We start from the raw sequence: 24,989 nt of genomic DNA on the forward strand, positions 1-24,989 counted from the left end.
CTCTAAGCCCCCTCATGATAAACGAAGGTGGAACAAAGCAGGCGGCTCCTCAATAGAAAGCACTGCAGTGCCACAGAAATAATTTGAGTACTGAGCTCCTCTTTATGAAACCATCTCTGTATTTTCGGATCATCTCCCTCCTCTAACGGCTCCTTCAACGATGGCTCCTCTGAATAGACCGAGGCCACATCAGATAAGGAGGGAGAAGCAGAGAAGAGTCTCATCTGCTCACTCCTGGAGGTCTAAACAAGATCTCTTAAGAGCCGAAGAGGCAGCGGAGCATAAAACTGAAGAACCTTGCAGCAACTCTGACTGTCCCTGCTTCAGTAAATAGGCCTGGTGTAAGAGCAACATAAACTCCAGAGAAAACAAAGATCCAAATGCAGCTGAATGCTCTGTTGGGCTCTGAGGCTGTAAAATAGCAGCTATGCTCCATGTACGATGAGAGGCTGCTCCTCACTGCCAGTTGATCCTGACAAAATAGTGCCCGTTCCCATGTTCTCCTACATAAAACTGCGCACGGGCCCTGTTGCAAAGAAAGAGGACCCCGGCATTTTTGGATGCTAAGCCAAATCCAAAGATGTGCTACCACCAACTTGTTTCCGCCACATCCCTTGGGATTCCCTGCTTGCACACACTGCAATGCCCTGATGCCAGTCGGCGGGAACACCGTTTAACTACCTCTGCAGGAGTCACCATTCACCCTATCACAAGCACAGCGCAACATGTCCCAAGCGGTGAGTCAGGCTCCCTTCCCCTGTACCAAGTAGAACTTGCAGCCTTCCAAGTGGTTCCGAGTCATACTCTAGTTGGACTTACCACTGCTGGCTGCTCCCCTGAAGCTCACAATCTCCACAAGTCTTACCACAGATGAGAAAGGCTGAGGACTGATACTCTGTCCCGTGCTCTCCAACAAACCTCTTTCCTTCTCCTTTTGTTGTGCTGGAAAAGGAGAGCTCCACAGGAAAATAGGGGAGAGGTGAAAAGGAGGGAAGTAGTAAATTCAGAGACATGGATATGAAAACCTCCAGATATGACTCTTCAGACTCAAGCCACCTGCAAAGCTCAACTGGGGGCCAGATGACCAACTGGACCAGGAGCAAAGTGCTCAAAACCAGATGTGTCCATCAATCTGCTGGAGATGGAAAATACTGAGGAACTGGACTGGATGTCAAGAGTGATGTCTCAGCTCAGTTTTCAGTTCTCTATCGCCACCTGCTGGTTGATGGACACAACAGGTTGTGTAATAGAGGGAAGCTACGTAATGGAATGTCCTGTTGTGGACTAGGAACTGGTTAAAAGAGAATAGGGTTAAATGACCATGTCACTTAACAGAGGAGGGTGAATAGTAGAGTGCCCCTAGGATCTATACTGAGACTGGTGCTATTTAATTTATTTATAAATGATCTGGAAATAGGAACGAGATAGAAGTGATTGAATTTACAGATAACACAAAACTATTCACAGTTCGTATATGAAATGTGATAAATTGAAGGATACCCTTGGGAGACTGGGCATCCAAATGACAGGTGAAATTTAATGTGGACAAATGCAAAATAATGCACACTGGGAAGAGTAACCCAAATTATAGCTACATGATGCTGGATTCCACAGTAGGAGTCACCACAGAGGAAAAGGATTTAAGGATCATTGCAAACAATGTTGAAATCTTGTGCTCATCGTGCAGCAGCCAAAAAAGCTAAGAGAACGCTGGGAAATATTAGGTAAGGAACAGAGATCATTATCTTGCCTCTTTCACTCCATGGTGCGAATGCACCTTGGCTACTGTGTGCAGTTCTGGTTCCACATCTCACAAAGAGATAGCTGAATTAGAAAAGGTACAGAGAAAGGTGACCCAAATCATTAAGGGGATGGAACAAATCTCATATGGAGGAAAGATTAAAGAGATTAGGGCTCTTCAGCTTGGGTAATAGACACCTAAGTGAAAATATGATAAAGGTTTATAAAATCTTGAAATGGAGTGGAATAGGTAAATGCAAATTGACAGTTCACACTTCCAAAAACTACAAAGACTAGGGGACACTCCATGAATTTAGTAGCACATTTAAAACAAAACAGGGGAAAATATTTTTTCACGCAATGTTAAGCAACAGAACTCATTGCCAGAAAAAGTGGTAAATGCAGATAGCATGGCTGGGTTTAAAAAAGGTTTGTACAAATTCCTGGAAGAAATGTCCATACTATAAACTGTTAAGGTAGACCTGAAAACATGAAGATGGATACAAAGAGTAGCAACCGAGGAAGCTAAAGAAACTCCCATTGACATGCTTTGATTTGTTAAAAAAAAAAAAAAAAATTACCCTGAAACCAAAAATAGTTCTGTTTAAAGACTAAAGTTCATAAGTCCACTAAAAAAGCACGTAGGAATTTGTTGCAAACCTAATCTTTAATTTCATGTTGATTGAATAGTTATTAATGCTTCTATTCTTCTGTTTTGTTTTTCGCCCTCTGGAATGTGTTGGCTAAAAAAGTATTTGTCACATTGAACAGATGAAGTGGTGTTATGACTACAATGGTCAGAATTTTCTGTGGAACCTTCAAATACCGTTTGATGACCAACAACTGATATTTTTGTATCCATACTCATCCAGGGATATTTTGATGTTTTGTTCATCCCTTTTTAAATTTTAGATTGACATAGTAGATTATGACCTGCATAGTCCATCCGGTCTGCCCAACATATGCATACTCAGTCTTGAGCTGTCCTTGCCATTTCCAGTACACAGATCGTAAACGTCTGCCCAACACTGCTTTACTTTTCAACTATTGGAATTGTCATTGAAGCCCAGACTAGACCGGACTTATCTATTCATAGCAGAGATTGCCATAATAAATCCTTAATGACTGAATTTTAGCTAATAAGTCTGCATGCTATCATATTCTTCATTAAAAGGAATTATTTTTAGTTTCAGGGTAATTTATTTGAACAAATTCATGTAGCAGTAACAGGGGCTTCTTTACCTGCCTTGGTCGCTTACTCTTTATATAGCAGAATTTGGGGAACTCCAATTATAGCCATCTTCATAGTTTCAAGCAATTTCATTGTGGAAAAAGATTTTTAGATGATATATTTTTCATTTGGAATGACACCTTGAATCGCTTGCAAGAATTTCTAATTTGTTAAATTCTCTGAATCCTACTCTTCAATTTACTATAAGTTTGCATTCTCATCAAATTGATTTTTTAGATATAAACAAGGTGATACAATTCAAACTACTTCGTATCAAAAGCCAGTATCCAGAAATACATACTTACATTTTAAATTAAAAGCTAGCCTTCCAATTAGTCAGTTTAAGGATTAGAAAACTGTGTTCATCCTTAACGGAATTTAAAGTACAGGCTGAGAAATTAACTTTCATTTGTAGAGGATACTCAGCTTTAGCCATTAAGAAAGCTGGATTATAAATGCTCCTATAGCTGTGGACCACTATAAATGTGGTGAATGTCAATGGTGTGCATCAAACTTCAGAAGGTGTAGACTGGATTGATCCTCAGATTTAACAAAAAAAAATAAATTTTTTTTTGAGATCTAACACTAATAAGGTCCTCTAGTGTTTGTAGTGCGTGCTAAAAATTAGCGCACGCTAACGCTAGAGTCACCCATATATTCTTATGGGTGTGTCTCTAGCATTAGCACACAAAAAACGCTAGCACGCCTATAGCGCAGCTTAGTAAACAGGGATTATGTACTTCCAAAAATATAATGTATATAATCATTTGTCCACATAATCTAATTTATATAGGTCAGTCATCAAGACTATTCAGAACATGACTGAACACACACAAATCCCGCATTTTGAATAAAGTTGTAACAGGTACTGCACTGGATTGATTACAACCATACAATAAAACTTTTGTGTGGGAGGATTTTAATACTAGAGAGATGGGCTGGGAGGGTGGTAATATGGGATATTTTTTAAATTATAAAGAACTTGGCTATGATCTTAATTCAGTATCTCCAAATGGTTTGAATTTAGAGATAGAGATAGAATAGATGTCCTTAATTTGAATAACTTCAGCTGCTAGGTCTTGGTGTTATCATGTGACTACTTTGAAAGTTTGTATATAGGATGCAGTCGACATTTTGAATCACTTAATTTTGAGCATCCAAATAAATAGAACACTTGGGTAAGCTTTTGTAACAATCAAATTGCTGCAGAGTTTAAAAAGGGGTTAGACGGTTTCCTAAAGGACAAGTCCATAAACCGCTACTAAATGAACTTGGGAAAAATCCACAATTCCAGGAATAACATGTATAGAATGTTTGTACGTTTGGGAAGCTTGCCAGGTGCCCTTGGCCTGGATTGGCCGCTGTCGTGGATAGGATGCTGGGCTCGATGGACCCTTGGTCTTTTCCCAGTGTGGCATTACTTATGTACTTATGCATTTGGCTGTTTATTTCTGAAATATAGAAAATAAATAGGAAATAAGTCTTTTGAAATTATAAATACATCATTTGTTTTTGTTTTTTTACAGTGGGCCAACTCCCCTGAAGCAGGTTGACAAAACACGCACTATGCGAACAGCTGATCCCCGGCATATTTTTAAGTTAAATGTTCTATATCCATATCTGAAAGTAACCGACAAATATGGAACACTGAGAAAAGTTAAGGAAATATGAAAATTAAGCAAATAAGATTTTTAAATGCAAAAGAAAATTAAAAAATTTAATGGACCTATGACGAATCGGTTAAATCAAGAGCATACAAAGATACTGCACCTGTGAAATTAATTGGAAAGTATTTTGAGATACAGAAATTTAAATTGCTGGTGCAGGTGCTAATATTGCCCAGACTTGACTATTGTAATATTATTTATATTGGCTGTTCATTAATGTTGATAAAAAGTCTCCAACTTGTTCAGAATACAGCTGCTAGGTTAATATTTTCAGCTACAAGCTCTTGTTCACCATCTTTGTTGTTGAAAGAACTTCATTGGTTGCCTATACAGACAAGAGTATGGTTTAAACTTTGTACTCTAGCCCAGTGGGGTTCCCCAACCTGGTCCTGGGGGTACCACAGCCAGTCAGGTTTTTAGGATATCCACAATGAATATTCATGAGAGAGATTTGCATGCAGTGGAGGCAGTACATGCAATATCTTTCATGAATATTCACTGTGGATATCCTGAAAACCTGAATGGCTGGGATGCCTCCGGCACCAGGTTTGGGAACCACTGCTCTACCCTATAAAATCATGTATGGAATTGCCCCGTTATACTTGCCTGATTGGGTAATATTTCTTTCAAATACAGTTATTAGCAGAACTCGCAATCAAATGCTACTCAGTTTTCCTTCAGTTAAGCAAGTTAAACAATGGCGACTGTTTGACTCTTCAATACATTATCAGATAGTGTTGGTGTGGAACTCATTAGCAATACAGATCCGCATTCTACTGATTTCATTTTTTTGAAAGGAAATTAAAACTTTTTAAAAATACCTTTCATAGTGTAATTACAATTACTATATTTTTTGTATATTTTGTATCATTTATAAATTCCCACATTATTTATCCGGTTATCTTATTTAAATTGCTGGTGCTAATATTAAAGATTTGATCAATGTGGGGCTATATTCATTTTTACATCTGTTGTTTTAATTATGAGTGGTCCAATGTTGTAGTTTTATATTAGTTAGCATTTTTTTTTTTTGCCGAGTAATTCTAAGATGACATGTGGAAGACCCGGTATTTTATCAATCTGATTCTTGCAAACCCTAGGAGTTTCTTTGAGTAATTTTTGAAACACCGTGTGTTCCTTTAGACATTTTATAAATATTCATTTTAAGTTTTGACAATTTGAAGAGTTTATTTTTTGGCGCGTTTTAAAAAACTTTGACCTGGAAATGAGGTATATAAGCACTATACGAAACCTCTGTCAGCTTTTCCAGCATTAGTAGCGGAGTATCCCTTGGCGATTAAAACATACAAACAGTAAGTGCATTCTCAATTGTAGTTTAATTTGGGACACTATGAGGCATATTTTCAAAGCACTTTGGGAGGCTAAGTTCCATAGGTTCTATGGAACTTTGGGAGGCTAAGTGCTTTGAAAATATGCCTCTATGTATGTCATCGAATAGTAAGGCAATACATGGGGGTTCCTTCGGCCATTTTATATATATTTATTATATGTTTTAACAATTTGATGAGTTTATGTTGAACGACGGGTAACTCTTTGTCTTGTTTATTTAGGGACTTGCTGAATGTGCTGGTTTTTCTTTTATGAGCATCATAAGCATTTGATCTAGTTTTTATTCTGTTCTTTTTATGAGTATTGTAAGAGAGCATCCAGTTCATTTATTTTTATCTTTGATTTTTTTCTATACTTTTTATTTATCATCTATTTATTTTTATTTATTTCATTATTTTTTATTTTTTTAAATTCTGATTATTGTCATTTTGATTGATATTTTTATATTTGTATTTTCATTATTTTTTTTAAATAGTTGTCCCTATCAGAAGGTCCTACTTTAGTGTCCTATTTTCATTCTTATCATATTATTTGATTGCTTATTATGATATATGTTTATGTTTTTAGTATTCATGTACATGTTTGTATAAGTGCCTTTAATTTGCTGAAACAATATACACAAATATACTTCTATTAACTTTGCAAGTGGGTATAGCGACTTATCTGGATAATGTATGTTTTTTGTATTTATTAATATTTTGTTTATATATTATTTACATTTTTATATAATGTGGAAGATCTATGTCTATGTTTTATATATATTTCATATGCACACACCACACATTATGTTTTTATATTTGTAATTTCATGTGTTTGTCTATTTTACTCCCTGACACAGCCCCTTTGGGCGAAACATGGCCTGTGTCGGGCAACTTTCTGATATATGGTATCATTAATAAATTATATTGATCTGCTGTTTTATTTTCCACGTTGGAATTTGCAGATCGTTTGCCTTGTTGTTTTTTTAGCATAAAGGCCATGAAAAGGTGCAAACCATACATATCTCTGTTTTTTTGAGCTGGGAGCAGATCTAGAATTGTAAAACAGCATTTTTCTGGTACCTACTTTCTAAGACTGTAGAAGTTTATGGTTTGACATTTTGGCCTGTGCTAACTTGTGATAAGTTGCTGGTCAGCAATTGAGCCAGAGTCAGAGACTCCTATGACTAAGGACACCTGCTGTATCCAGATAATCAGAAGGAGAAGTGAGTAGGTGTGGGCAAAACTATAGCCCTAGTACGAGGGTGGGGGTAGTAACTTGGTAACATACCCCATTATCAAATGAAAACTTATGCTTATATGCATGAGAGGCCCTAACTGCCAATATAATAAGGGAATAAATGATAGAATTTGATTCATAACAGGAAACAGAATATTCTGGAAATATGCATATTCATTAGGTAGGAAGGGAAGAAAGGAAGAAAAAAGTATTTAACAGGAAACAGAACTGAGGATGGCAAGCCTCAATGTGCCTACACTAGCAGGTGGACATATTGAAACTCTGTTTTTATTTGCTACATATTATACTGTATTGGGAGTTTATTTGTTACTATTTTAATAATTACTGATTGGCTTCTTTGACAATTTGAATAAACATTTATTATGTCTAATACTTATTTAGTAGCCAGAGTTTTTCTTGCCTGGAATTCTGCCTGGAGGAGTAAAGATTTACTCCTTCAGAAGGATACTTCTGTCCCAGAGGCAAGTCAGAAGTATACACTTATTGTAATCCACATTGAACTATTTTTGGTACTGCGGAATAGAAGAACTGTGTAGCATAGCATAGAATAGCGGTCACCGCTGATGGTCCAAAAAAAAAAAAACATGTATAAAAAAAATATAAATATCTTTTGGATAATGAATGCAGCATTAAGTGTGAGTATTTGGAGCGCTGGGATTGTTTGATAGTGATATTTGAGATTTCCTCACTAGAGAAGATCACTGAACCTTTCGAGTGATTTTTCTATGCATGCCAACATTCTTCTGGCTCTGGCTGTCTTGTTGCACCATTTTATTACTTACAGACATTTAAATACCGTAAGATATAATAGAACCTCCCTTTGATAACACCATGGGACAACTTTTGGTTATTTAAAAAACAAAACAAAAAAAAGCCGAACCCACACATGGCCTCAGCTCATGTAACCTAGCTGATTCAAGATCCTGTTCTTTCCTTTAGCAGTGACTCCACTAATTTACTCATAGTTAAATTCAAACTAATGTTCCTGTAGCTTCCTCCACAGTCTCTCTTGATTGATGCACATCACTATCTCTCCCCTCCCTCAACTGTGTCCTTGGATTTCTGCATCCTACACGACAGCACTTTTTTTATGCTGCTTTACATAACTAGCATCTACAACTCTCTAACTGGATACCTTTAAAGCTTGAATCTGGCAGGCGACTGAACATAGCTGGGAACTAGGATTGTTTTAAGTTATGGACTATGCTTGTATACAGCTGCAGTGACTTAAAACGAAATTGAATGAGTCCCTGCATACTAATGGAATTTAGATACGAGGAGGTTCTGATGTGTGTGAGCCAAGACGAGAATGCAATCCAATTGCTCCTACAACAGGGAAGGACTATTTACCCAGGGAATACGTCTGGCAGCAGCTCTACAGATTTCCACACGTTCCTCTGCTTGACCACAAGTGGCTGCTCAAAAGTAATTTGAAATTCAAACCAGAAACCAACTTGTTCTCATCAAGCTACACTTCACTATGCTCAAAGCTATTACCCTCTTTTCATCAGTTCTCTTACCTCCTTAGCGCCGGAGTCTCTCAGCAGCTTTATAATGGGTGAAATTGTATTTCCTCTCACTATAGAATCGTCTACTAGGACAACCTTTTTACCCGCAAAGTTGTCTGAGAGAACTCCAAATTTTTTTGCCACACCAAGCTGCCTCAGTCTCATGTTTGGCTGAATAAACGTCCTTCCAACATACCGATTTTTGCACAGAACTTCCACGTACCGCAGCCCACACTGCAAAAATCACAGACACGAATTAGTCTAATCATTGCTCAATATTCAATATAAACGAACAGCCTTTCAGTGGTCTGAATATTTCCATGCAGCATTATAACATTCAACTAAATCAGAAAAGGAAAAAAAAAAACAATCCTAAAAGCATTTCTCTTCCCATTTAACAGAAGGGAGGAAACTGACAAATGTCTTCGGAAGGTCAAGCTGTGTTTTCATAACTGTTATTTTATATCAGCTTGGAACATGAAAGAGAAAGACATCTTTCCACTAAAATAATAAATATTCTTAAAAAAAAAATTAAGAACCTGTTTTTACAAACATTTCTTAGCCTCTCCCCCTTCCTAATATTTAAAGGGGGTAGAAATGAAAACACAACACATTCTAATTGAATGTGTAGCATATTATGAATAACACTATGCATGTTTCTTGTTAATTTTTATGTCTAATGTAACCTGCTCTGAACCTGTATTTTAGGGATTTTGCGAGATAAAAGACTAATAGCATAGCAAGAAAGTTAGAAAAGAAGAAAGCAAAGAATTCTGCATTTCTAACTCTTCCTACTTTCTTACCCTTCTATATGTTACATCTTTGCTTTACCCTTCGCTATCACTTATAATGTTCTATTACGTATTGTGTTGACACTGTAAATAGTATACCATGCCATACTTTGTATTGTTTTTGAATATTTTTACTGCTGTAATTGTCTATTGCTCATGTTTGATCTATTCTTACTGTACACCGCCTTGAGTGAATTCCTTCAAAAAGGCGGTAAATAAATCCTAATAAATAAAAAAATAAATTTACAACAAAAGCTAGAACTCCACATTTGCTTCAGAAACATCACTCTACCTGTTCTGCATAGCCGAGAGCAGCTGGAGTCGCAGACTCAGGCACTGTGCTGACCAGGTCGGCTTCCACCGGTGCCTCGATAGCAAGCTGCCGCCCACACCTCTGTCTCACTGAATACACCATCTGACCTATGGTAATTAAAGACACGTGTGTTCCCAAGAGTTCCAGCTACTGCTTTAGCATATTCACTCTAACTGCAGCTCCTTGTGACCTTGGACAAGTCACTTAACCCACTATTGCTCCATGTACAGAAACTTCGATTGTGAGCCCTCTAGGCACAGAGAAAGTACCTGCATATAACATGTACAGCGCTGCATACATCTAGCAGAGCTATAGAAATGTTTATTAGGGCTATTTAATGCATTTTTAACGTGTCACATTACATTCCTTGCTTCTTGCCCCGTTACCTGCATCTCTCTCAGTCTCTCCCTTTGTCCTCTTCTTTCAGCTTTCTCCTGCTTCCACCTCACTGCCACCCCGCCTCCTCCCGCATGCACATGGGTCTGGTATCTCCCTCTTCCTCCCCCCCTTCTAGCTTGCCTTTTCTGTCTGAAGATCCAAGGAAGTGTGACGCACGCTGCTTCTTTCGAGCTGGGAGCCCTCCATCTGTAGCTCCCACCTCTTCGGACACAACTTCCTGTTGCCTGTCGGCAGGACACTACTCACTACAGAAGGAGGGCTCCCGGTTTGAGACAAGCGACAGTAAAGGTGAGCAGGGAGAGTTGGGGAGAGTCAGATGCTTGTGTGCAGGGACAGAAGAGAGGCAGCGAAAGATGTTGGTGCTCATGGGAGAAAACTGAGAGACTGAGGTGGCTGGTAGGGGGAAGGAGAGTGCAAGATGCCAGAGTGCAGGCAAAGGGGAGGGGATATATAGTCCAGCCAGGCAAAGATGCCAGGATCTGAAAAACAAACAAGGGAGATTCTTCCCATGCAGGGGAAGGGCATGGGAGGAGGAAAGAGATGGTGCCCTTGGAAGGGGGGAAGGGATGGCCATAGAGGGGAGGGGAAAGGAAGGGAAGGGACGAGATGGTGACCATGGGGGGGAAGGGAGCAGAGGGGAAGAAAGAGAGGAGATGGTGCCCATATAGGGAGGGGAAAGGAGAGGAGAGGAGATGGTGCCCATGGAGGGGAGGGAAGAAGAGAGGAAATTGTACCCATGGAGGGGAATGGAAGAGAAGAAAGAAGAGAGGAAATGGTGTCCATGGATGAGAGGTAAAGGAAAGAGAATAGATGAAAACTAGACAGGAGGAAGAAAAATGGAAGAAAGTTGAACTTGAAGGATGAATATAGGGAAAGAAGTGGAGAGAAAGAAATAATGAACGGATAGGATGCCCTGGAAACAGTTCAGTGCACAGACAGAGGAAAGCTAAACCAGGAAAGAAGTGATTAGAAAAATAAAATCACAAGATAGCAAAGGTAAGCCGCATTGAGCCTGCCATGAGTGGGAAAGCGCGGGGTACAAATGTAAAAAAAAAAAAAAAAAAAAAAAAGAAAAGTTATTTTATTTCAGTTTAGTAATTGAAATATGTCAGTTTTAAGAATTTATTTCTGCTGTGTATATTTTTCACTGTACAGGAGAAAATGTGAGGGGGACCCTTGATGCGAGTAATCGTGTGATCTAAAATTTTAACTGCGACCAACTATGTGATTAAAAATTTTAATTGAACAGCCCTAATTATTATCAGTGGTAGTACAGTATCTCTCCCCTCTCTGCAGAACATTCTGCAAAGCTCCTGCTTCAAAAAGATCATTTTCATTCTGCTAAAGAACCACACCCCTCCCTGCTAAACAGGAAACTCAAAGTAACAAGCAATTTGGCTCACTCCTCTACCATACACAGAAGTGATGTTAACTCCAAATGGAGCAGGGAGGAAGTGCAGCTTCTTTATGCTCTTTGGGGCTTAGCAGCTCAGTTAGAATCTGGTACCATAAGCTTCCACCATGTGCAGATCACCTGAGGCCCTTCCCCTTTGAATTTCCTGTTCCCTCTCTTATCTGTCCTGTAATTGCAAGGGAAAGAAAGGGGTAGGGAAGATTCCCCCAATTTTCTTTGGACACTATATTCCTTAAAATATTGTTCAATCTAACCTCTTTTAATCTCATACCATAAACCTTGGTTCTTTCATTTTCACTGAAAAACAATTGTCTTGTATATTATTTATAATACTGATGTATGAGAATGTCCATCATAACCCAGCCTCTCCATATATTTTTACCCCTAAATCTCACTTATAGTGCAGACCTTACACCATTCTGATATCCCTTCTTTGGGGTCTCCACTCTGTCTATATTCTTTCGGAAGTCTGACCTCCAGAGCTGGAGCCATGCTACAGCCAAGGTCCACCCATACAAAGGCCACATCACCACTCTTTCTCAGCTGCTTATAAACCTTTCCCTATGCACCCTAAGCATTCATTGGCTTTTACTATGGTCCTGTTGCATTGTTGACAAATCTGATATGATCAGATAGTCACCCTGCACTTTTTGAATCACAAGTCGTATGACGTCCTGCTATAATCTGATGTATAAATATAATGTGGTTTATGTACTCAAGTGTCCTTGTGATATATATTGTATGTTCTAGTCATCCTATTAAGTCACATTTGACTGAACACAAGTCGCGGATTTAGAACAGGGTAATGATTCTTGTTGCCCACTGGGTTCAGGAAAAACATGCAGTTGATGAGATAAGGTGACGGGTCATTGATAAGACTGAATTCGGGTGGGAGGATGGCGATAGTAACAAATTGTTAAACTATAAAGAACAGAGGTGGATCCACCTGCTTAATTACAACAGTCATATCCTTCAATGATTCGATTGCACATATATCTTCTTTGGATGTGTTGAAATCTTTTCTTTTTGCCTTCTAATTTACTAATCACTCTAATGACTAGGCTTTCATATATTTGCATCACATGGTTTACACTGCCAGAGGGTATCCATCTACTATCCCGCTTGACAATGGATATATCAACATTACTAGCAGTTCTCTTTAGAAGTGATCAATTATATTAAATTTCCTTGTTAGTTTCAAAAGATCTATCCTTGTGTTAAACGTGTTGTAGCTAGGGATGGGAGTGAACAACATTCCTTTCTCTAAGATGACAATTTCATTATTATTTAAAATCCTATCTGAGAGGACATATTGCCCTCTGCCAATGGCAGGTGTCTTTTACTCCAACTGTCCTGATTTCTGTTATGATTGTAGTTAATCACTAGTGGCTGGGTTTTTTTTACATTTTTAAGTTTCTTTTTAATTTATTCCTGCTGAACTTTGACCCTGAGAGAGAGATAGGTAGCAAGCCTGTCAGATTCTGCCTGTTCATAATTGATACTGCTGTTTACGACAGCAAAGTACTGCTGGGCGAGAAGCTACAAGTGTTTTTAAAACTGTTTTATTCATTACTTTTACAGGTTATATTAATTATTTGTTTTCAATATTATTTGAATTCAACTAAGATTTTAATGTGCATAGATTCATCTTTTGTGATATGTACTTTCTACATGTTTGGGTGAAACATGGCCTCTGTGGAGCTTTTTATTATGCAAGATCTCCTGTGCTGAATAAACACTTTGTACTCTCTTGAAGTGTGACCTGCATTTTTCGACCCATTATTTTACTCCTTAAACACTTCCATCTTGTCACATGGTTATACACAAATGTCAAACCCCAGCAAGATGAGAAAGCAGTGGTAGCAGTACATCTTTTCTCTGATGTCGCAATCAAAAGGGCCGATAGAGAGAAGCAGAGTGAGATGCAGCACATATCTAGAAAATAGCGGATTAAAATTTGTCTTCTTACCTTCAAAGATGGAGTCAGGCCTGGAAAAATAAACATACTCAAAAATACAGAAAGCTGCAGTATCTCCTCTGGGTCTGGGTACAATATCAAGTGTCTGGACCCCATGCCTAGACAGCTTCACAATTTCTCCAGGTGCCACTTCACGATCATATCTGAAAAGAAATTGTTCTGCTTGCTCAAACTCATTTTTTTAACCCCGTAATTTCCTCCTATTCCTTTGTACTTGCACCTCAACTATAATCAGGCATGACATCTGGCCCATGAGCCTTCAGTCGTAAGTATCTGGAGTTTTCCACCTTCCCCCTTTCCCCCATGCACCTGTCTGGACACTGCAGCGATGATGTTGGGCTGAGTGCCATGAGCCAGGGTGCCCTCTGGAACCCTGCAATAATGGGTCCAAAATCCAGCCATTCACTCTAAAAGACTAATTATCTCCTGTCTGGGGGTCGTGAACATTACCCTCTGCAGTATTTGTAACCCCTGCCAACCTAGGGAATGGAAGACCCAACTCAAGGATTGAGTTGGAAAACTTATGCATGGCACCAACACTGAGCAACCTGAGTGGCTCAAAAGGAAAAATGAGTTCTTAACCTGATAATTTTCTTTCCTTTAGTCTCAAAGAATCAGTCCAGACTAATGGGTTATGCCCATCTGCCAGCAGGTGGAGATAGAGAGCACTAGCACTAATGAACTGTGCATTATAGGGACGTGTGCAGAATAGCTCAGCCAGTATTTGATAGTTAAGCAGTGGAAAGAACAACTTTTAGCTAAAAAAATCTCCAACCTCTATGAGAACAATAGAAACAATTGAATAATGGACTAAATATGTACCTTAGACGTAAAGAAACAATATAGCTATACACACTTAGAGCCAATAGAGTATGCAAGAAAGGTAGGTTCTGGACTGATACTTTGAGACTAAAGGAAAGAATCAGGTAAGAACTAATTTTTCCTTCCATTACGTCAAAGGATCAGTCCAGACTAATGGGATGTGGAAAAGCAATCCTTAAGTAGGGAGGGGGTGTAATAACCCTGCAGAAAGCATCTCGGTGCAATGTCTAAGCAATAATGCTTGACAAAAGAATGAGAAGACAATGTAGCTGGATCTACAAATTTCTTCCAACGAGATATATTGTAATTCTGCAAAAGAAATAGAAAGAGATCTAGTGGAATGAGCTCTAACCTGCAATAGAGCAGATTTACCCGAGAGGACATGAGCCAAAGATAGTTTCCTTCAATCATCTAGCCACCATCGCTTTGGAAGCTGGTAGACCCTTCCCGGGTCCGGAAGAGAGAACAAAACGATGATCAGAACATCTAAAAATCATTGGTAGAATCGAGAACACATGAGCACTCGCTTGACATCCAAGAGGTGAAGAGTAGTCTGAAGCATAATCTTTCACAGAAAAAGAAGGAAGGAAAACAGTTTGGTTAATATGATGAGAATCTTCAGAAAGAAAGAGGGAACCGTTCAAATATAAACAACCCCCTCTTCTAAAAAACAAAAAAAAAGGGATCTCTACAAGAACGAACTTGAAGCTCTGAGAATCTCCATGCCGAAGATAAGGTAACAAGAAAACAGACTTTAAAGTCAGATCATTAAGAATGGCTTTACGAAGAGGTTCAAATAAAGGGGAGATATGACAGAGGTCTATAAAATAATGAGTGGAGTGGAACGGGTAGACATGAATCATATGTTTACTCTTTCCAACAATACTAGAACTAGGGGGCATGTGATGAAACTAGAAAGTAGTAAATTTAATACAAATCGGAGAAACTTTTCTTCACTCGTGTAATTAAATTCTGGAATTCATTGCCAGAGAATGTGGTAAAGGCGGTTAGCTTAGCAGGGTTTAAAAAAGGTCTGGACAGCTTCTTAAAGGAAAAGTCCATAGACCATTGTTAAATTGACTTGGGGAAAATCAACTGCTATTTCTGGGATAAGTAGCTTAAAATGTAGTGAACTTTTTCAGGATCTTGCCAGGTATCTGTGACTTGGATTGTCTACTGTAAGAAACAGGATGCTGGGCTGGATGGACCTTTGGTCTGTCCCAGTGTGGCAACACTTATGAGTCTGTAGGACCAAACAAAGAATCCACTCTGGACAGACCTTCTGAAGAGGATGATACAAATGAGTAATTCCTTTCAAACAAAAAGTACAATATCTGGATGTGCAGCAAGAGAAATATTGTGGATACGACCCATGATAACATGCCAAGGCTGTGACTAACTTTGAGAGAATTGAGTGCCAATCCTCTCTTAAAAACTCTCTTATAGAAAGGCTAGTATGTGGGTCAAAGAAGCCTTAAATGGAAAAATTTCTCCAAACTCTAGGATAAGAAGCTGAAGTTAAACGTTTCCGTACTTGAAGTGGTAATAACCTGTTCTGAATAATCCTTCTTCCTTAGACGCACCTCTCAATAGCCAGGCCATATGAACAAAGGGGGAGGGACCCTCCATGAGAATTGGACCGTGATATATGAGTCCTTTCTGTTGAGGAAGATGCAATAGAGGCGTGACAAAGACGCACGATGTCCACATACCAAGGTCTCCTTGGCCAATCTGGTGCTACAGAACCACCTGGCCTGGATGAAGAGCAATGCGGTGCAATGCTCTGCCTATCATCGGCCACTGAGAAAAGATGGAGGAGACCTATTGTTGGCCAAAGTTACACCAACACATCTATCTCCAACGAGCCCATTTCTTTTCAACAACTGAAGAACTTGTCAACTTGCACATTGCGACTGGATGCCATGAGATCCAAAATTGGCATTCCCGAGTGGGATGTGATGAGACTGAATGCTGCTCTCGAGAGCTGCCATTCCCCTGGATCTAGAGAGACTCTGTTCAGGCAGTCTGCCTGAGTATTTAGTGATCCCACAGTGTGGGTCACTGATATCAGAGGAATGTTCTTCTCCACCCACTGAACGAGAAGCTGAGATTCCATGGTTAGGGAAAAACTCTTTGTTCCCCCCTTCCTACTGATGTCTGAAACTGTCATGTTGTCCGAGAAGATCCGCACTGGCCTCCCTTGCAAAAGAGGGGCAAAGGCTAGTACAGCCTTCTGAACTGCTCGGAGCTCCAACCTATTGATGGACCAAGGTTCCTCTATCTCTGTCCATCAGCCCTGTGCTGTTTCTTGAAGACAATGTGCTTCCCAGCTGAACAGGCTGACATCAGAACTGAGTATGCACCAATTTGGAGTGTACAATGGAAGTTACGCTTGAATGTCTGCAGTATGGAGCCACCATTTCAAACTCATCTTGGCCTGAGTTGTCCAAGGAACTAACTGGTCATAATGTTCGGAGACCACCAACTCAACACAGAAGACTAAAGAGGTCTCATATGGAACCTGGCCCAAGGAAGAATATCCAGAATGTCTGCCATTGACCCCAGAACCTGAACATAATTCCAAACTCATGGACAGGGAAGGGACAGATGATTTATGATCTGATATTGTAGCTTCCACTGGTGAGACAGTGGTAGAAAGACTCTCCCTTCTTTTGTGGTGAACCAAACTCCTTGATACTCGCGAGTTTGAGTCAGAATTAAATTACTCTTGCTGTGGTTCACCACCCAACCTAGAAAATCCAGAAGAGATGTTACCGTGGTCATATTGTGAAAGCTCTCCTGATATGATGGGGCCCAAATGAGCCAATCATCCAGGTAAGGGTGGACCTGGATTCCCCATTTGCGCAGGAAAGCAGCCACTGCCACCATGACCTTGAATAAGGTACTGGAAGCAGTCACCAGTCCAAACAGCATGGCTGTAAATTGAAAATGATTCCCTAGGATCGTGAACCGGAGGAACTTTTTGTGAGGAGGCCAGATTGGAATATAGAAAGCCTCTTTCAGATCTAGGAGGTGAAAAACTCTCCCGGCTGGACCAAGGCTATGACAGATCTTAGGGTTTCCATACTGAAGCTGTATCTTGAGGGATTTGACTCCTCCTTCGAGATCCAAAACTGGACAAAAGGTGTGCTCTCTCTTTGGCACAACAAAATAGATTGAATATCTTCCCGTTCCTTTTTCTCCTTGAAGAACAGGCTGAATTGCACCGAGGAGTAGCAAAGACAACAAAGTATCCTGCACTACCTGACATTTGCTTGGTTTGGTACAAGGGGAGACTAGGAATAGATCTACAATAGGCCTGCAAAACTCCAGTTTGTAGACATGATGAATGATGTCTGACCCACTGGTCTGACGTGATGTTGGCCCACTCCTTGTAAAAGAAGAATAGATGTCTCCCTATAATGTGCAACAAGGACCAAACCTCATCCCTGTCATGTGAGGGGTTAGTAGATGAGGTGGGTTTAGCAGAGGTTGACAATGACTTCTTGCCTCCTTGAAAGAAGACTGAGGTTGATGAAAATGCAGCTTCTAGTTAGAAACTCCAGATTTTCCTGGTATGTACGGTTTAGCTTCCCTAAAATGAGCCTTAGCTGTCCTGAGTTGAGCCCTGGGTTTGTCCTTGGGAAGGCGCTGAACCATAGAATCCCCCAAATCTAACTATTTTTTTTCAAGATCTACTCCAGAGAGGAGCTTGCCTCTGAATGGCAATTTAGCATGACGTGATTTGGATGCAATTATTAGCTGCCCAGTGACTCAGCCATAGCCACCTGCGCTCAGAGAGCTAGGGACATACATTTGGCAAAGGCTCTGAGAATGTCATACAAAGCATCTGCCAAGTAGATAACCCTGCCTCCAAAGAAGGAAGACAGTCAGGGGGTGAGTGTAAAGTAGACAACAGCTGGACCCACGATAAAGAAGCTCTGGCAACAAAGGAGGTACAAACAATTATCACCACCAAAACATGGCTGGAAGTGAAGGAAAATCCAAATGACCAAGGCTAACAAGAAGTAAGAGCGTCAAAGAGTTTATTTGCCAAAACGAGCTGAGTTGCCGCTCTTCCAGACACAGAGATATTTCCAAGGCCAATGCAGCGGCTCCCAACAGCTCACTCACTGCCTCCAGGAGCGTCTATAAATTTCTCTGTATTGGTGCTAATGCTTGGCGGTGGCGGTCCATCGGGCCTGCAAAACGGGAAGGGGGAGTGAGGGAAAAGAACTCTGCCCCTGACCTACCCCTTTCTACTTCTATTATGGGAGACCAAATGAAACCGGTAACAACTTTCCTCTCACAAGCAGCCAGGTGCCATTTCACCCCCTAAACACCCAGGATCTATCAGTTTTTTTTTTTTTTTAATTTTTTTTGTGCTTTTACTTTATTTAAGCATGTTGGTTTTGTGGCTATATTTTATTTTTGTATTTAATTTTATGTATGATATTCTGTTTGCCACCAAGAAAATTAGTTACAATTTTAGAAGCTGCATAATCCACCAGACAGACAGGAGGACTGAATCAGTGGTAGTCTGATGTTATCCTTCTGAATCCTCCAAATAAATAATCACACTGAATTTTAATGACTGGTGTAGTAGACCAGTATTTTCCCAAGTCAGTCCTGGAGTACCCCCTTGCCAGTCAGTTTTTCAGGATATCCACAGTGAATATGCATGAAGTTGGTTTGCATACACTGCCTCCATTATATGCAAGTCTCTTCCATGCATATTCATTGTGGATATCCTGAAAACCTGACTAGCAACCTGACTAGCAAAGGGGAGGGGGAGGGGGTACTCCAGGACTGACTTGGGAAACTCTGTAGTATACTATGCAGATCCAGCCATGACATATCAACAGTCTCATGAAAAAGATCCGGAGATTATATATTATACATACACGTTTGTATACATACAGCTTTGCTTTTTTTTTTTTTTTTTTATTATTTCTAGTCTATTTATTGGCTGGAAGCTTCCAGTTACTTAAGGCCTTCAGCCTTCATTGGAAGGTTAACAAAGGTTCTTCCTTGAATTTTGTCACTTCCTCTATGTTGCAGCTACGGTTCTTGGCTGAGCAGCATGGACTGGAGCTCTCTAACAAATGGGACAATGTGCCTTCTGAAGGACAGCCAGCGTTATTGCAGAGCAGCAGTCAGATCTCCCTCCCTCTCTGTGGACACAGCCTGCTGCAATATCTCTTGCAGTACTAGCCATCCAGAACAATCTTGAGGTCTTTAATAGGGAAAATCTAGATGAAGATTGTTAAGGAATATTTTACTGATTTGTAAATATCTAGCTCACCTTTCCAAATAATATTCAAGATGACTTCAAGTATTAGGATTTCAGGTATAATAAGTCTCTTCCTCAAAGAGCTTACAATCTAACTATGAGCCCACTAGTGACGAGAAAATACCTGCACATAATAAATGTAAATAGCTCTGGCTGTACTACAGAAAGACAGTATATCAAATCCTAGACCATTTATCCCTTTAACAGGAGATTAAATAACTTGCCCAAGGTCAAAAGGGGTCTGTGTCCTCTGCTGTAAATACTAGGCTGGAGAGAAGGAACGATTTAAGAGGAAACAAAACGCTGGTAACCTGTAAACAAAAGCTATCCTGAGCAACAAAAAGCTGCTACTGGATATTATGGGACAGAAAGCAGTTCAGACTGGTTAATTCCTACAACTTTGAGAAACCAGTGCTTGTACGTGAAATAAACCATGCAGCAAGACAAAGTGTGTTATTACAATAGCAACTTCTACCCATGAAAAAGGCCTTAGAAAAATTCCCCTCTATGGTACTGGTGCACGGGAAGGAGCAATGGTTGCATAAGTTACATAAGTTATGCCACACTGGGAAAAGACCAAGGGTCCATCGAGCCCAGCATCCTATCCACGACAGCGGCCAATCCAGGCCAAGGGCACCTGGCAAGCTTCCCAAACATACAAACATTCTATACATGTTATTCCTGGAATTGTGGATTTTTCCCAAGTCCATTTAGTAGCAGTTTATGGACTTGTCCTTTAGGAAACTGTCTAACCCCTTTTTAAACTCTGCCAAGCTAACCGCCTTCACCACGTTCTCCGGCAACAAATTCCAGAGTTTAATTACGTGCTGGGTGAAGAAACATTTTCTCCGATTTGTTTTAAATTTACTACACTGTAGTTTCATCACATGCCTCCTAGTCCTAGTATTTTTCGAAAGCGTGAACAGACGCTTCACATCCACCTGTTCCACTCCACTCATTATTTTATATACCTCTATCATGTCTCCCCTCAGCTGTCTCTTCTCCAAGCTGAAAAGCCCTAGCCTCCTTAGTCTTTCTTCATAGGGAAGTTGTCCCATCCCCGCTATCATTTTAATCGCCCTTTGCTGCACCTTTTCCAATGGTAATGGGTCTGGAAGCAGTTACTCTATCAATGATGTTGCAGAGCCTTTTGCAAGCCATGTATAATGTCCGACAGAAGGCTATAAAAAAAAAAAGCTCTCAATTTGTTTTAAGAAAAACTATTTTTGTCCCCACTAAAAACAATATCACTACATTCTTGACTATAGTAAAGCTTCTCTTCATTAGGATATTAGAATGTGTACTATTTTAAAAATAATCCTTCATGTACTTTGTTAAGCCTTAGAAAAGGACAGCTTTCAAGAATCTTGCTTTCAGAACAGTTACAGGAAGTCTGAAACCAACATGGACAAAAGCAAACTGGGCAGTGGCAGACCTGCACTTCCAGTGCAGTGGCGTAGCTAGGTGGGGCCACGGGGGCCTGGGCTTCCCCAAATTTCATCTTGGCCCCCGTGCAAGATGTGAAGAGGAAGAAAGAGCAGGGCAGGGAACATGGCGGCGCGAGACACCGGTGCTGAAGGCTTCGGCTGGCGGAGGTTGGGGACCCCCGCCAGCAAAGGTATTTGCTGCTGTGGGGTGTGGAAGGGCAGCGGGGGGGGGGGGGGGGGGGGAACGGCGGGTGGCAGACTAAAATGTGCCCCCCCCACCTCGGGCTCTGGCCCCCTCCCACCGTGAGGTCTGGCTACGCACTTGTTCCAGGGTATCCAGCTGGTTCAAAGATCAGGAGCAGAGACTGAACTAGAAGTGAGCCAACTGCGCACCAGTACTGCTGAGCCACTGGGCTGGCCTCGATTTCCAGCAGGATTACAGCTCTCCTTCACCCAAGTACTGCATCAACTATTTATTGATGTGCAGAAATACACACACACACACTTGGACTCTGTGAATCACACTGACATTGTGGTTTATCCTATAAATCAAGCATTCATTGCCTACGTTCCCTTTCAACCAAATCCCTCTCTCTTCTTGCCCTTGGGCAAGATAACAAGCACAACACAGTGTGACACAGGAAGTGCTGGAGAAAATCCCTCTCACTGGGATGATTGTTTTACCCTAGTGGGCATGAAGACTACACATAAGTAAAGTTAACCAGAGTAGGTCGTAAGTAAAGAGCCAAGGGGGTGGTGGGTGGGTTGTTCATTCATTTGTTACAAGTGCATAATTACTGTCTATTTACCATTTTAAATAAATCAACTACAGACAGAAGGCCAGAGTATAACTTACTGTGCACCAATTGAGAGGAAGCTGCACGATTCAGATGAGATCACCCAGCCCTCTGTTTCTGAGCTATTTTTACCTGTAACCAAGAAAGAAATTCTTTAGCACTACTACAAGACTTGTCAGCCCCAGACAGAAGCAGCAATATTAAATCACTGCTCTAGAAAGACAACGGCAAGTCAGCCTCTCTCTTAACAGAATGTACATGCTGTAATCCTGCACCTGGCAGTCCTATGTGATCCATCCCCTAAGGCAGGTGTGAGACTGTACATTTAAGCAGCTGAGTCAGATTCTGCCTCTGGAATTCCCTACTCCTCCCACCCCCTTTTGGAGCTTAAAAGGTAATGCAGAGAGAGGGCACACAGGGGTCAATATTCAGCTCTCCCAGTTACAGTGTCTAAAAAACACAACACCTGCAGTAGTGCTGAATATAACTGCCATGGACTATAAAGGACACTTCTATAAATAATGCGCTAATATTTACATGCCCATTGTGAATGCAATGTTTAGAATACTAACATATGTGTGTACATGCCAGTATGCCTAACAGCTATTCTGTAAACAAAATTACTTTCATGAACAGTGTACACATGGGTGTTGCTCCTACTTAAACACAAACATGATGGTAGATAAAGCAAAATGGACCGCCCAGTCTGCCCATCCACATCACGCCCAGTCTGCCCATCCACATCATTTCCTCCTCTTCCTAAGTAATCCCACGTGCCTGTCCAATGCTTTCTTGAATTCAGATTCAGTCCTCGTCTCCACCACGAGGCTAATCCATACATCCACCACCCTTTCTGTAAAAAAGTATTTCCTTAGATTACTCTTGCGCCTCTTAACTTTGCTCACAGTTTTCCTTCATTTGAAAAAGGCTCACCTCTTGTACATTAATGCCATTAGATAGTTAAATGTCTATCATATCCCCTCTCTTCTGCCTTTCTTCCAGAGTATACATAGAGGTCTATAAGCCTCAGCCCATACCCTTTATGATAGAGACCACTGACCAGTTTTGTAGGCACCCTCAGGATCAACTCCATCTTGTTTACATCTTTTTGAAGGTGCAGTCATCAGAAATGCACACAGGGGCTTATTTCCAAAGCACTTAGACCTACAAACTTACATAGTAACCTATGGAACTTTGTAAGTCTAAGTGCTTTGAAAATATGCCTAACGGTATTCTAAATGGGGCCTCACCAGAAACTTATACAAGGGCACTATCACCACTTTTTTCCTGCTGGCCATTCATCTCCCTATGCACCCGAACACCTTCTGGCTTTGACCATCGCCTTTTCTACCTGTTTAGCCACCTTAAGATCATCAGATATGATCACTCCCACGTTCCGCTCTTCTTTTGTATACAGAAGTACTTCACCCCCTTTACTGTACTGTTCCTTTGTATTTTTGCAGACAAACTGCATGACCCTGCATTTTTTGCATTAAATCTCAGTTGATGTGTAGGAGGATAAAGCCCCACATAGACAATGACAAAGCAGCTATCCACACTCTCTTGGGTGTCTACCCTATTACAGAGTTTGGTATCATCCGCAAAGTCACGAACCTTACCAGACATTGAAAAGACCCAACTAAGGATAGATCTCTGCGGCACATCACTGATAACATCCTTTGTCTCAAACTATTTACCACTACCCTCTGTCTTCTTCCACTCAACCAAGTCAGTCACTGTAGGGTTCATACTGAGAACACCTACGCAGAACTGTGTCAAAGGTTTTGCTAAAATCCAAGTACAGCACATCTAGCACCCCTCCCATATACAACTGTTTGGTCAGATTTATCTCACAAGATCTGCCTCTAGTAAAACCATCAATTTCAAGAAGAGCAGTCTATCCCTATCGCAGACACTGGAGTATCTGCGCACTCTATTCGACACAGCAAGGGAGAGGATATTTCTCAAGGAATGCAGGAGGTTGAAGCTGGTTCAACAAACTCATCTTCTTCTCTGTCAAGGCAGGCCTAGGGTCCGAGGTTAATGACAGCGGCTACACAAGTAGGGCCATGGGCAAGAACTCATATGTGGCCATTACAAGGGTCTCTTCTCAGCCGCTGGTTTCCGACGTCACAGAAGTACCATCTTCATCTTCCTTGGACACTGGTTGCCAAATGGAGTATGTAATGGTGGTTGTCACCCAGGGATCTGACCATCAGAGCTCCCTTTCTGATCGAACAATGGGAGGTGGTGACAACAGACAACAGCAAGTTGGGTTGGGGAGCTCATTACAAGTTCCAACTGGCACAGGGCACATGGTTGATAAATTGTTTGGAGCTCAATGCAATACGGAATGCTTTACGTGACTTCACTCCCTTCTCAACAGGGGCCCCGGTCCAAGTTTTCTCTGACAATGCAATGGTGGTGGATTATAATCAACAAGCAAGACAGGACCTGTAATCATCCAATGGTGGTGGAGACGGCCTCCCTCGAGTTGGGTGGGGAAAATCTTCTCTGCTTGTCGGAAGCTCACATCGCTTGGTCCTTAGTCTGCCTCCACATTCTTCTCAGCAAGCACTCCTTGAGCCCTGGAGAATGGGAACTATCCAGCCAGAGTTTCAGCTGATAGTGGACTGCTGGGGGTTCTCCGCTTCTAGACTTGAAGGCGATGAAAAGAAATGCCAAAGTGCCCAAGTTTTTCAGCCGTTGGAAAGAACGGAGCTCAATGGGGATTGATGCCCTACTGCAGCCCTAGCCGGAGACACATTTACTGTATTGTCTTCTCTCCTTGACACATAGTAGGCTGAATGTTGAAAAGGAGCGCACTGCACCAGGATCGAATAATTCTCATAGTCCTGGATTGGCTGTGGAGGCTGTAGTATGCGCACCTGATTTGACTGCTGGAGGGGACCCTCTCCGTCTTCTGCAGGTGCACGGCCTACTGAAGCAAGGTCCACTGCTCATGGAGGATCCGTGTCCTTTGGTCTCACGGCTTGGCCATTGAAAGGGCTCGGTTGAGA

General features: G+C 41.0%; 1 protein-coding gene across 1 annotated transcript in view; it reads right to left on the reverse strand.

Moving 5' to 3' along the window:
* The window catches only part of PPAT (phosphoribosyl pyrophosphate amidotransferase), a 69,528-nt gene that overhangs the window by 24,297 nt on the left and 20,242 nt on the right, over nt 1-24,989 (reverse strand). The window contains exons 6-9 of the mRNA XM_030191429.1: nt 22,029-22,101; nt 13,622-13,773; nt 9,819-9,946; nt 8,748-8,969 (exon numbers count right to left, since the gene is read on the reverse strand). Coding sequence (XP_030047289.1) covers nt 8,748-8,969; nt 9,819-9,946; nt 13,622-13,773; nt 22,029-22,101 — 575 coding nt within the window. The remainder of the gene's footprint in view (nt 1-8,747; nt 8,970-9,818; nt 9,947-13,621; nt 13,774-22,028; nt 22,102-24,989) is intronic.

The sequence above is a fragment of the Microcaecilia unicolor genome, chromosome 2, assembly GCF_901765095.1.
Source record: "Microcaecilia unicolor chromosome 2, aMicUni1.1, whole genome shotgun sequence".
Taxonomy (NCBI): Eukaryota; Metazoa; Chordata; class Amphibia; order Gymnophiona; family Siphonopidae; genus Microcaecilia; species Microcaecilia unicolor.